The following is a 13510-nucleotide window of genomic DNA, read 5'->3' as shown; positions in this document are numbered from 1 at the left end:
TGCTGACCAGTTTTAGACACCTGTATGGTTTGGAAGCAGCTGAGCAGGGGGTTTCTGAATCCCAGTGGGACCTGATTCTGGGATTTAGGCATCTAAAATGCCTAAGTGGCGGTAAGCCCTTAGCATGCATCTATCTGCACCCAGTTCGGCCCCTAACAAAATCAACTGACATTCTGTCTCTGACTCCAAAGAGGGTAGAAATGAGCCCTTTGTTTGAGTGAGAGTCATGGGTGTGAAAATACCTTAGAAGAAACAAAATGTACATCAGGGATCTGATTTTTTGTTCAGTACAAGTGACCGTCCTCTTGCCAGTCAGCCTGCTAACCATAGGATATTTTATTAAAAAAACGAATATAGCTTTTTCATTTTTTAAATGCTTTTGATTTTTAATATTGCCAGCGGAAAAGAAAATGTATCGATCACAATCATGCTGTGGGCGTAAGAGATGTGATAAGCATATGCTCGGTCTTAGGGTGAGACCGTGGATCACAGTCACCCAGGCAGGGGGATTAAGGTGCTCCCTTGATCTCCTAGTTGGGCTACTCCCATCATGGTTACAGCAACATCCCTGGGGCTACTACTCCCTATCCATGCAGATAGGTGGGGTATAGGCAAGCAGGACTGGGGAGTGGGAAGAAACACGTTGGCCAGCGCAGCTGAGCCAGGAGAAGCAAGCCTGGACAAGTAAGAGGATGGCACAGTCTAGTGCCATCACTGTCTGCTCCTAACTCCACAACTTAGCCATTAATTTACAGTGTTCTGATTTATTAATCATGACCCACTGTCTAACAGACTCCTCTGGCACCACTACTTTCCTTTGGCACCTACTGCCCTTCTTCATTTACTGCAACAAGTGAAGAGGAGACATGGTCTATTGATCAACTGATCCCTGTAAATCCAACAATACCGAAGTAGATATCTGATCAGGTATTTAGTCCTTCGGGTTTATTTTTTCATTTCTATTTACTGAAATTTGTCTAATAAAGATACTTAGAAACAAAAGGGCCAGATACGCCTCCCATTGACATAATAGCAAAGTTCCTAGATGCAGTGAAAATATTTAAATTTCACATTCCATAATATGGCTCTATAAACATCCACTGCCTCAAATTCTTCTCAGCTCCCTCTCATCTGTCTAACGGCACATAACAGTACTTTAACAGTTAATAAATCCACCAAACAAAGGCCCAGTCTTGCAGCCCTTACTCAGATGAGTAATCCCATTGATTTAAACTAGCCTACTTATGCAAGTAAAAGCTGAAAGATTTAAATATTTAAATATTCAGGCTAGGAGTAATTCATATACTGGAGGAGTATGTACTGTGCCAAAAATCCATTTATTGCTACTTTCACTATTGATTGATAGCCAAATCCTGGTCTTACTGAAGACAATGGGTGCTTTGCCTTGACTTAAGTGGCACCAGGATTTGATCCTGATCAACCAAAGTGATAACAATTAAAACACAAAAACATTCACATAAATTTTACATTATAATGTTCCTTATAAATTGGACATGCACTTGCATAGTCTATCTATGAAATTGCTTTAAGTAGGGGGAGGAAATCACACACATATGGACATAAAATTAAAAATCAGACATGGAAAGATCTATTTGGTTATATGAACCCATCTTCCTGCCAATGCAGGCATGTTCTCTATTGTATATTTCCTAATCAGTCAAGACAAGAGAGTTTAAAAACTCTAATATGCCGTAATACACCAATAACCAGTAATAAATGCAAAACAAGATTTTAACATTCAACTATTTCACACTGCTTTTAAACTTAAAGTACAAACCCTACAGCCCAGGCATTCCAAAAATGCAGTGGATCATGTTCTCTTTTCCTGAACCCCCTACTAATGCCTGCAACCATTAACAATCCAGATTAAATGAAACAAGCATATTTTCCACTTTGTTCTTGTGCCACGTAGGAAAGAAGCAGAAAACTGGAGCTATCTGAACAATTTAGAGCAGGCTGCTCATCTACTATCAGACACATACCAAAGATAAGCTCTAAGCAAAAAGATTTAATCCAAAATGGCATTAAAACATAATTCATTGGGAGAGGCCACGTGATGGATGCCATGAGTATGGAGAAAATTTGCTGAGTTCCTCATACCAATGCAATTTTATTTTCTTTAAAGAAAAATAAGGAGAGTGTATTCTTGCCACTCCAAATTACTGAATTTATAGGATGAGAGGAGCTCTGGCCTAAAATGGTGACTAGGGCAACTGTTAACATTACATGAAACACCTAAAAACTCTAGTGAGTTTATGAAGAAGGAGGGGCCTGTAAGGCTGTGGGAGCTTTAACCCGTTAGGTGCTGAGCAGAGTTCGGTGGAGAATGGTAATTCTGTTTCATGGAGAGTTTCAATATTTGGTTCCAGTCTGATTCAGAAACACTCCTCCCACCCCCAAATTTTGATATTTGCTGTGAAAGGGAACCTGACTCTACTGGAAGCCCTTAGAACATTTTGAACTTAAACACAATTTTAATGTGCTTTGCAGGCTCAGAACCTGCTTATTTTTATTAGTTAGGGCCATGTTCCACCCTTGGACGCATCTGCAAGACTCGTGCTGAAGGCAACAGGAGTTCCTCAATATATCTTAGGGCAGGACTTGGGCATTTTTGTTTCACTTAAAAGGTGGTAATTACAGTGATATGACAGTTACTGAGCTTTTGCTGTTTACGCTCCAACCTCTAAAAACAAGGGACAGTTGAGATAACAGAACTGTATGTAAACGGATATGCCTGAGAGAAACATCTTTTGAACTCATTCATTATGTGAATTTGAGTCTAATCTATCCAAGAATGTGGTAAACAACATTCTGAATCCAATCTGAAGGTCTTTTCACATACTCCAGTCATAACCCCTCTAGGTTCATCACAGTGTAAAAATCAAGATGTTGTGGCTGATCTGGAACATGTTTTTATCTGGGATAATAATGTTGAAAGGAAAGAGGGCAGAGTGTTAAACAAGCCATACCAAAGTCAGCAGCAGTATTTATGAAGAGCAATATGCATCTTACCCAATCGAATGTGACCTAGGAGGGCAGCATAAAGAGAGAACAGCAAGAGTTAAGAGTTGGCATAGTATGAAGCAAAACATGGGTTTAAAAAAAAAAAATCCAAACAATCTCCCATTAAAATGCCAAACAGTCCTTGGGAGAAAAAGAAAATCATATGCATCAATTCCTTGACACTTGGAGAATATGGATCAGTCGAAACTCCTTCAAATATACCTTCACCTACTGCTGTGTTACATAATCAAACAAATACTTGGCATGTACCTGAGTCTAGAGTATTAGTCCACTAAACCTTGTGCTGTCTCAGATGGTTTCATCTTCATTAAAACACTGTTTGAACAGACATTCTTGGGTTTGATGAGACAGCACAGTACAACACACTTACTGCCAACAAGACTAGGCCATGGGACAATTTTTACTGAGGGGAATTTTTTTTAAATGAAAATAGTAAATAAATAAATACATAAATAATTATTATTAAGCATAAACATTAAGAAACTTGTGTTTCAGAATTGCCAGCCAGAAAAGTGCTTAGGAAAACAGGAATAGATCTGCAGTCTCTAAATCCACAAAGCTGCCCTAAATAATGTTGGGAGCTTGTCTGACATTCAATTGATTCCCGGACAGGGGAGCAACATATGTCTCCCTTCTGCCCTGTGCATATGGGACATAGCTGAGAATCTAGAGCCAGGTCTCCTCATTTATACTTATTCTCCTCCTACAACCCAGCCCTTTTTTTTTTTTTTTTTTAAACACCATGTCCTCATAAGAGTAAGAAAACAGATGTGCAAGTGCCTTCATTCAGCATGGAGGGCTATGGCCAATGCTTAGCTTTACCCTTGTCACCACATATGGGTTATCCTCGTGCTCCTTGTTGTGTGCTGAACAGGGACTTCTAGAATCAAAGCCATTATATTTTCTCAAAGGAGGTTTGATAATCCACTTTCCAGATGATTGACAGTCAAAGTAAAGAGCAACTAAATGATCTCCTTCACAAACCCCTTGTATCCTTTTGGGACACTCTCTCTTCCCTAGATGTATCATCCACTATCCAAATATCAGCCCTACCAACACACATTCACAGATATTCCAATTAACCCCTTAGCACCTGTCATAGCTATAAAGGGAAGGGAACAGCCCTCTTGTGTACAATACTATAAAATCCCTCATGGCCAGAGACATCAAAATCCTTTTACCTGTAAAGGGTTAAAAAGCTCAGGAAACCTGGCTGACATCTGACCCAAAGGACCAATAAGGGGACAAGATACTTTCAAATGTTGGTGGGGGGGAAGTCTTTTGTTTGTGCTCTTTGTTTTGGGTTGTTCGCTCTTGGGACTAAGAGGGACCAGACATCAATCCAGCCTCTCCAAATCTTTCTGAACCAGTCTCTCATATTTCAAACTTGTAAGTAACAGCCGGGCAAGGCACGTTAGTCTTATTTTTGTTTTCTCAACTTGTAAATGTTCCTTTTTGCTGAGAGGATTTTACCTCTGTTTGCTGTAACTTTGAACCTAAGGCTAGAGGGGGTTCCTCTGGGCTATATGAATCTGATTACCCTGTAAAGTATTTTCCATCTTGATTTTAGAGATGATTTTTACCTTTCTTTTTAAGAACCTGATTGATTTTTCCTTGTTTTAAGATCCAAGGGGATTGGATCTGGACTCACCAGGAATTGGTGGGGGAAAGGAGGGGGGATGGTTAAATTCTCCTTGTGTTAAGATCCAAGGGGTTGGATCGGTGTTCACCAGGAACTTGGTGAAAAAGCCTCTCAAGGCTACCCAGGGAGGAGAAGGTTTTGGGGAGAAAGGGGGTGTTCCAGACACTGAGGAATCTGGATGTGGCAGCGAACCCAGATCTAAGCTGGTAGTTAAACTTAGAAGTGTTTATGCAGGTCCCCACATCTGTACCCTAAAGTTCAGAGTGGAGGAGGAACCTTGACAGCACCAAAGGCAATGATTTCTGGGACTGAGTGCTAAAGTTTTAAAGACTTCAGGGAGATCCTGTCTTCTGAGACAGTCAAGATTTACATGATCTAGTTTTGTATCATAAAAACAAACAAGAGGTTAATATTAAAGAAACTATTATCCACAGAAAGTTTGCAGTATATATAATTGTCTCTTTCATTTGGATTTAGCTTAACCATACTGAAACACGACTAGTGGACTGTGCATTTAAGCACATCCTTGGGCAAAGGGTGTTGCATAAGTTACATCATTCCAGTCTCAGGAGGCATCGTGCCTCAGAGATGCCCTTCTCCAGGCTTTACATTTGCTTTGGAGAGGGTGGGTATGAATATGTTGTTGGTCTAGATCAGTAGAAGATTATGACACCCTCCCAGAAATTCAGCTGATATGCTGAGCAACCACAGTTCCCACTGAAGTCAATGGGAGTTTCAGCTGCTCAGTACATCTGAAAATCAGGCCACTTATTTAAGAGCCTAAATATGGATGCAGGTGCCTCACTTTGAGCGTGCATGTCTCAAAAAGGTCAGTTGTAGCTAGAGCTGCTAAGAAATGAGGATTTTTCCTCAAAAAAAGTTTTCATGCAAAAAATTCCCTTTTAAAAGTTTTCCCTGTAGGAAATTTTGAAAATATGGAAAAAACTGTTTCAGTTCCCACTTTCCCGCACTTTCTGACTGGTTTGTAACTGGCAAAAGGTGGAACAGAGCAATAAATTGGGAAAAACATGTAATTTTGAAACAAAAAAAATCCAAAAATTAAAAAAAACCCATCTCTTTTCCTCCCAACATATTTCATTTATAAAAAACTGGAAAAATGAAAAATTTCATTTTCAATGATACTTTGTTTTCCTATGAAAACCCTATTAACCAGAAATGTTTTGATCAACTGTACCTGTAGCTTTTAGAATATAAAGTTCACAAATCTAAATGTAAAGTAGTATACGTCTTCTTTCCCCTCTTTACATTCCTTCCTTCATTTTTTTATTGTCATCTTTAATACTGTGACAATTTGAGTGAGCATTTTTCCTGTATTGTAAGGAACTATTCTTATTAGGTGTCTAACCTCCCATACACACAGTAATTATTATGTTTAAAGGCAGACTGAAGAGAAACAGATGTGTTTGAAAGAAGATGAACAGTCACCATTCTTTGGTATTTAAAAAGTTGCACATATTTTTTTCCTGATTTCTGAAATGCCAGTTTATTCTGGGCATTTGTGCAACATCTAACACAAAGGGGCCCTAACTTAATCCTAAGTAATAATTGTAATAATAATACTTTTTAAATGTTAATAAAAGAAAATTAATTCTGCCAATACCAATAAAAAAAGGAAAACTGCTCCATAAACTGCTATAATTCTTCCATGCTGATGCAGAATGTAAGCTCACGTATCAATTAGTTGGGATATTACATTGTATAATTAATGAATTTTCAATTGGAAAAGGGAAGTGTGTGCCATTTTCTTGTCAGTGGTCTTAAAAATCCAATGTACAACCAAAATAAAACCTGTGGTGAAACAGTCTGCTATATACTAACAGAGACTTCTCAAATGATCTCTATTGAGTTTATGATTAGTGACATGCCTCAATGCACGTTATTAGGCTACATGGCTTGTTTCACTTTATGCAAGATTTTAAAGTAAGAACTCTACCATCCCGTCAGTCCATACCCATGGAGAGTGTACAAACTAAGGGCTAGATTGCAATTTGGAGTACACACCCCTAGCATAGCACAAAGGGGAAGTAAAAGCATGCCTATGCTCCTACATGGGCTAGCCATATTGTGGGTTTGGGTGTGCTGGGAGAAGTAGCAGCATTTGCTGTGAACTGGAGGAGTAGCAGATGTCTGGGGAGTGGGCAGAACTTTGCCTGGCCTGGTCCTGGAGTGGTGGAACAACATGCTACCCCTTGCTATGGGCTTTTTCCTTATGGCACAATCTAGTGCTAAGTGACGCAGGGACCAGATGTTACAAAGAGAGTACACAGAGTTGGTCAGCAGAAGGAAACAGCCACACTATGCCTTACAGCACTGAATGTTATATTGCACACGCAGTGCAATGTAACAGTCTCACAATGCAATCCAGTATTGCCAGAAATATAGGCAGGACAATTAAAGATCACGTCATTCACTGTCACACAGAATGAAGCCAGGACAGTTAAAGATAACGCATATGACAAACCAACCACTGATGAGCTCATGGATTTGGGTGTATTATTGAACATGACTGCATGGGAGTTACTGACATGTGACATTAATGGATATGTGGATTAATGCCACATATCCTGACCCTGGGCTCTGGCATCTCTTGCTGGTTGATTTAGTAAACAATCACTCTATAGCACTGGTTTGGTTGCCAACACCAGGACCTGCCCACAGGATGCCTATGGTAGCAAGACACCTACCTACCATGTATCTATGCAATAGGCACTATTAACACAGTCTGTTCTCCTGCATAGTGGGGAGGTGGTGTCCATTACTGTTCCTATATGGCGTCTCCACTCTTCTGCAGTGTAACAACTGGACTCCTGACCTTTACTGCCATATGGACACAGGCACTGACTTATATTTTTCCTGGTGGGTGCGCCACCCCTGCTCTGCCCCCACTCCACCTCTTCCTTTACTGCCACACATGCTACATACTACACAATGCTGCCCTTCCTAGTGCTTTCTCTGAGAATTTAGCTTCTTGAGGACAATAATGGAACAGGACCTAGGGGAGAGTCTATCACAGGCCTTGCTCCACTTTACATGCTATTTGGACTATTTTTTACATAAGACTTTTTTGTAAATACTGTCAGAGTAATCATGGCGGAATACTCTTTTGGATTATCTACTGGGACCCTGACTCTTCAGAAAAAAAAAGGCGGGGGGAGGGGGGGAGGACATGTGCTTCTGACAATGCCATGCAAAATGATCAGTCTGTTTTAGGCTCAGGAAACCACTGGGAGGCATGTTCTGCTAATATGAGGCATTGTGAATAAATCAGAATGCTTCTACAGTCAGCCCTGGCTTTGGAGATTATGATTGGGTGAACATTGGCCATTTGTATCTGTGGTGCAGAAAGCCACTCGCTCAGCCAGATCCACACGTGGAGAACAGTGACTTGAGAGACAAGGAGGGAAGAATTTGGATGAAGTTATACCGTGCTGAGACCTGACCTTGCATTTTACTGTAGAATCTCCAGTACTCTAGAATCTATCCCTATGAAACTAACTTCAAACCCAGTGCAAAGCATAAGGAAAGGGATTTTGACTGGGAGATGTTGAGTAGACGGAATCTTTCCTACCTGTGACCAGGTGCCAGTACAGAGAGACTGGCACAGTCACTCTACACCACTGTTCTAAATTCTGGATTATAATAGTGGCAAAGGGCTTGTCCATTATGCAGAGGGTGTGCCCAGACCCTGGCCATAAGCCTAACATGCCATAGCCCCACTCACAGCAAAGCAGAGCTCAAGGGGTACAGATTTCCCTTATGCAGCCTCTGGCCTCCCCTCTCTTCATGCTGAACAGCAGTAGTGGTTCTGGTGCTTGCTAAGCCTTGCTGAGCTGGGAGGGGACTGGGGCAGGAGTATCAGGATTTACCAAGCTTTCAAATTTAACAAATAAGTAGCAGAAAAAAACAAACAAAAACAAACCTCTTATTTGGCTGCAAAGAATTATGCACAAAATATTCACAGCAAAACCTGCCTGCATTTGAAATACTGTAAATTGGATTAATGCTGCTATTCAACTATATTTGCTTTAGTCATGCATTGCTCTATTACGACAAAAATATTTGTGCAATAATTTGCTGATTTCTCTATGAATTAAGGCTCTTATTCTGTGAGGGTGCAAGGGTCCATGTGGCTCCAATGGCAAGACTGGAGTATGAAATCTGGTTGCACTAGTCTACCAGCAATTGAGAAAATATAATGTAGTCTTGATTTCCCCATTGTATGGTGATTCCATTTTTAAAAATATATCTATTTTGGAGTTTTCAATAGTGCTACTTACACAACTGATATACAGTAAGTGATTCAAAGTACAAGAGTATCTTGTACAGAGCTCTTCCCCCTGTAAATCTCTCAGTGCTGGCAAATTGAGTTGCTTTTAGATATTTAGCCTTTCTGCTCAATTATACGATTTGCACACACATTTCTTTTGAGTTAGTCCACTAACTTTCCCTTTGAAAGTACGGAACAAGGCTTTTTGTGCTAGGACTTATCAAGTCTAAAATCTTAAGAAATTTAGTGTCTGCAATATAGAAAAATACATCAGGACAAAAAGCCTATTAACTAAAAATGCTGGAGAAGACATTCTGTGAGCCTACTCTTTTTTTTTTTTAAACTTCATATTGTTTATAGTTTCTTCCTTTGTTCCTTTATTCTGAGAGATCCTAGTGAAATTAACAGTTTTTAAAGATACACTGTCAGGTGGCTAAAGCCTAACACTCAGCTGGTGTGTGAAAAGCACAGACCCTAACAATTTCATAATAATATGTATTATTTTCAATTAAACTTCTTTGGATCTAAACAGTCCCAGCAGTGTTTGCAACTAAAACTTTGCCGACTTGTGCTAGCATGTGAAAACTGGAAAGTGAACCTGAAATCAAAGTCTGGTTTCTATACGGATTAAGTCCAACAAACTACAAAGAATAAGCAAACAGTATTTTAAGAGTCTTTGTTTAAAAAAAAAAAAAAAACCCCAAAGGTGCCACTAGTAATTCTTAACGGGCCTGAGGTCCAAGATGAGCAACATGAGGGTCTGCATAGTGGCAAGTGTTGGGCTAGGTGCCTTGTTGCCCTTTAGGACTAGAAAGTAGAGTTTTAGATCAGTGGAAAGGAAAGATTCTTCTTCGAGTGATTGCTCCTATGCATTCCAGTTAGGTGTGCGCGTCGCGCGTGCACGGCTCTTCGGAAGACTTTTACCCTAGCAACACCGGCGGGCCGGCTGGGTGCCCCCTGGAGTGGCGCCGCTATAGCGCTAGATATATACCCCAGCCGGCCCGTCCGCTCCTCAGTTCCTTCTTCCCGCCCGTGACGGCCAGTTGGAACAGTGGAGTGCTCGTTTGTCCTCCACATCCCTAGCTCACCTTGGTTCTAGTTTTGTAGTTAGTGTATATAGTTGTTAAAATAGTTAGTTAAGTAAGTTATTAGGTAGATTAAGGGGAATTAGGGGGGCTTAGCCCCTCTTTTCCCGTCCGGTGCGGGCGTATGCCCAAGACACCGGGGTTTAAGCCCTGTGTGGCTTGCCAGCGGCACATGCCGATTGGGGACCCTCACGACTCCTGCCTGTCTTGGTGAGGCCCATCGACCAGGTAAGTGCCCTATTTGCAGATCGTTCAAGCCTAGAACGAAAAAGGAGCGGGACGTTAGATTAAGGCAGCTCCTAATGGAATCGGCGTTTACCCCTGCGGTGCCGACACCATCAGCTCCGCCGTCGTCCTCGGCACGGAGCGCTCCAGTGGTCCCCGACCGGTCCGGTACCGAGACTCTTAAGAAGCAGCCGGCACCGAAGCCCCGGCACCATTCCCTCTCACCATCCGGGAAACGGAAGCCGCAGCCAAAGTCTGGGAAGACTGCTGCATCGAGATCGCCTGTCCAGCAGCCAGTGTCGGCCCCTTCGGTACTGACCTCGACAGCGCACGGACCGTGCGCGGTACCGTTGACTCCGGCGCCAACAGGGCCGTTGAGTCCGGTACCTCCGTGCTCCCTGGTGCAAACCGTGGTCGAGCTGCCTCTCCCGTCCACGCCCGAGACGTTCTCGACGGCGAGGGAGCTCATAGAGCTAACAGAGGCACCAAGCCTCCGGCCCCCGGCACCGCCGGTGCGGGCTGAGCAGTCAGTGGGCAAGCCGGCCATGATACGGCCTCCTTCCCCTGACAGACGGGATAGAAGGCGATCCAGGTCCCGCTCCCGATCTCGGAGACGGTCACCTTCACACCGCTCCAGGTCCCGGCACCGGTCACCATCCCGGTACCGCTCTCCGTCTTGGCGCCGGTCGCAGTCCCGGTACCGCTCCTCATCGCGGTACTGGTCGCACTCCCGGAGGCGATCCCGGTCCCGGTCTCCGGAGCGTCGGCACCGAAGAAGGTCCGGATCCCGGCACCGCTCCCGTCGCCGTTCTCGGAGCCGCTCCCGTCGACGACGGTCGAGATCGCGGTCGACCTCCCGGTACTCATGCGGTCGACGGTCCCGCTCTCGCTCCCGGTACCACGACGATCGGCACCGGTCCCCGGCACCGTACACGGACAGACTAGCGGCATCGACGGCGCAGTCCCTGAGCGCCTCTTTCCCCCCGTGGCCTTCCCGCCAACCGTCGGTCGCCTCGCACGAGGGCAGCGGTGGAGATCACCGGGCAGACCCCCAAGGACAGGACCACGGTCCACAGCAATGGGGCTTCTGGACCCCCTGGGCCTTTCACAAGGCTCAAGGCGCCCCCTCCCTCCAGCGACCCAGGCCCTTCGACCACAGGGTGCCGGAAGCCACTGTCAGCAGGCCCCCTCCATCACCTCCGGTTGAGGTTCCGCCACCACCTGTACCGGCGGAACATCCCGTAGAGGCGGAGGCTTCGCACCCCATGGACGAACCACAGCTACAAGCCATGGGTCAGGGCCATTCCTCGTCTTCCTCACCGGACGAGGCGGTGGCGGGGTCCTCATCATCGGATCCCCCACCGATTGACTTGCGTGCCCATCAGGACCTCCTCCGTCGGGTGGCACAAGCCATCAACCTCCCGGTCGCAGAGGTCACTGAGGACGAGGATCCAGTTACTAATGTGATTGGAGCTGAGGCCCCCATGCGAGTGGCCCTGCCCTTCATTCGCACTATTCAGAGGAATGCCACTACAATCTGGCAATCACCTGCGTCCATCCCTCCCACTGCTCGAGGCGTGGAGCGAAAGTACTCCGTGCCCCCGACCGGGTATGAGTACCTGTATACACACCCGGCCCCAGACTCCCTAGTTGCACAGTCGGTGAATGACCGGGAAAGAAATGGGCAGCCCGCGCCAGCGCCGAAGTCCAAGGACGCGCGCAGGATGGACCTGTTGGGCCGAAAGGTCTATTCGGCTGGCGGCCTCCAACTACGGATATCCAATCAGTTGGCTCTCCTTAGCCGCTATGCCTACGACAACTTCGTGGCTCTCTCTAAGTTTACGGAGTTGATTCCCACAACCTCCAGGCAGGAGTTCTCTGCCCTGCTAGAAGAGGGCAAGAAAGCCTCCAGGTCCTCCATCCAGGCCTCACTGGACTCTGCAGATTCCGGAGCCAGGACTTTGGCATCAGGAGTGACCATGAGGAGGATCTCCTGGCTGCAATCGTCTACCTTGCCGCCAGAAGTCCAGTATACCTTGCAGAACCTGCCCTTCGATACCAAGGGCCTATTCTCGGAGAAAACAGACTCCAGAATCCAGACCCTTAAGGATGGCCGTATTGCCATCCGCACCCTGGGCATGCACACACCTGCTACCCAGCGGAGGTCCTTCAGGCAGCAGCCCTATTGTCCATTTAATCAGTCCAGGTCGAGGCCTGATAATGGACGCAGAGGCAGACTGAACCGCCGTAGACCATCGGGCAATCGGCGTACCCAGTCCCAGGCGCCCTCTAAAGCCCCTCAAGGGCCGAAACAGGCGTTTTGATGGGATGCCCGAGAACGGCCCATCAGTCTCTCCACCGGATCCTTCCCCGTTATTTTTCAACCGTCTTTCCCACTTCCTCCCGGCGTGGTCCCAGATTACAACGGACAACTGGGTGCTACGCACGGTAGAGTCCGGTTACCGTCTTCAGTTTGTTTCGCCCCCGCCCTCCCACCCACCCACCCCGTCCCTCTTCAGGGACCCCTCTCACGAGCAAGTCCTCTTACAAGAGGTCGAGTCTCTGCTGAGCTTGGGTGCCATAGAGGAGGTGCCGAGCGATATGCGAGGCAGGGGATTTTATTCCCGATATTTCCTAATCCCCAAGGCGAAGGGAGGTCTACGACCCATACTCAACCTCCGAGAGCTCAACAGGTACCTGGTCAAGATCAAGTTTCGCATGGAGACCCTGGGGACCATCATCCCCTCCCTGGATCCGGGAGACTGGTTTGCCGCCCTCGACATGAAGGACGCATATTTTCATGTCGCGATTTACCCTCCTCATCGACGCTACCTGCGTTTCGTTGTCAACAGCACACACTACCAGTTCGCAGTGCTACCCTTCGGCCTCTCCACAGCGCCGAGGGTCTTCACCAAGTGTATGGCAGTGGTTGCCGCGGCCCTCCGCCGTCGTCGGATACATGTCTACCCGTATCTCGACGATTGGCTGGTCCGGGGACCATCCCGCCAACTGGTAGCGAGTCACATGACCACGATCCTAGCCCTGTTTCAGCGCCTAGGACTTATGATAAATGCCGAGAAGTCAACGTTGACTCCATCGCAAAGGGTGGAGTTCATCGGAGCGGTCCTGGATTCCAATTTGGCCAGGGCCTGCCTGCCCCAACCTCGGCATCAGTCTCTGGTCTCCCTAGTTCGGGGCCTACAATCCTTTCCAACGACAACGGTG

General features: G+C 45.6%; 2 protein-coding genes across 4 annotated transcripts in view; one reads left to right on the top strand and one right to left on the bottom strand.

Moving 5' to 3' along the window:
- TPD52L1 (TPD52 like 1) overlaps positions 1-13510 on the bottom strand; it is a 76858-nt gene that overhangs the window by 6569 nt on the left and 56779 nt on the right. The window contains exon 5 of one of the 3 annotated variants that reach the window (XM_045009859.1): positions 1277-2938. The exons of the other annotated variants lie outside the window; for them this stretch is intronic. Coding sequence (XP_044865794.1) covers positions 2935-2938 — 4 coding nt within the window. The 3' untranslated portion in view covers positions 1277-2934. Of the gene's footprint in view, positions 1-1276; positions 2939-13510 lie in introns of those variants that run through there. 3 annotated transcript variants of the gene reach the window in all.
- Positions 1-13510, top strand: part of HDDC2 (HD domain containing 2) — a 43717-nt gene that overhangs the window by 23575 nt on the left and 6632 nt on the right. Inside the window, exon 5 of the mRNA XM_045009856.1 lies at positions 793-927. Coding sequence (XP_044865791.1) covers positions 793-915 — 123 coding nt within the window. The 3' untranslated portion in view covers positions 916-927. The remainder of the gene's footprint in view (positions 1-792; positions 928-13510) is intronic.

This window comes from Mauremys mutica, chromosome 3, assembly GCF_020497125.1.
Source record: "Mauremys mutica isolate MM-2020 ecotype Southern chromosome 3, ASM2049712v1, whole genome shotgun sequence".
NCBI lineage: Eukaryota > Metazoa > Chordata > Testudines > Geoemydidae > Mauremys > Mauremys mutica.
Note: the sequence above shows the minus strand (reverse complement) of the source record. Positions and strands in the feature narration are given on the sequence as shown.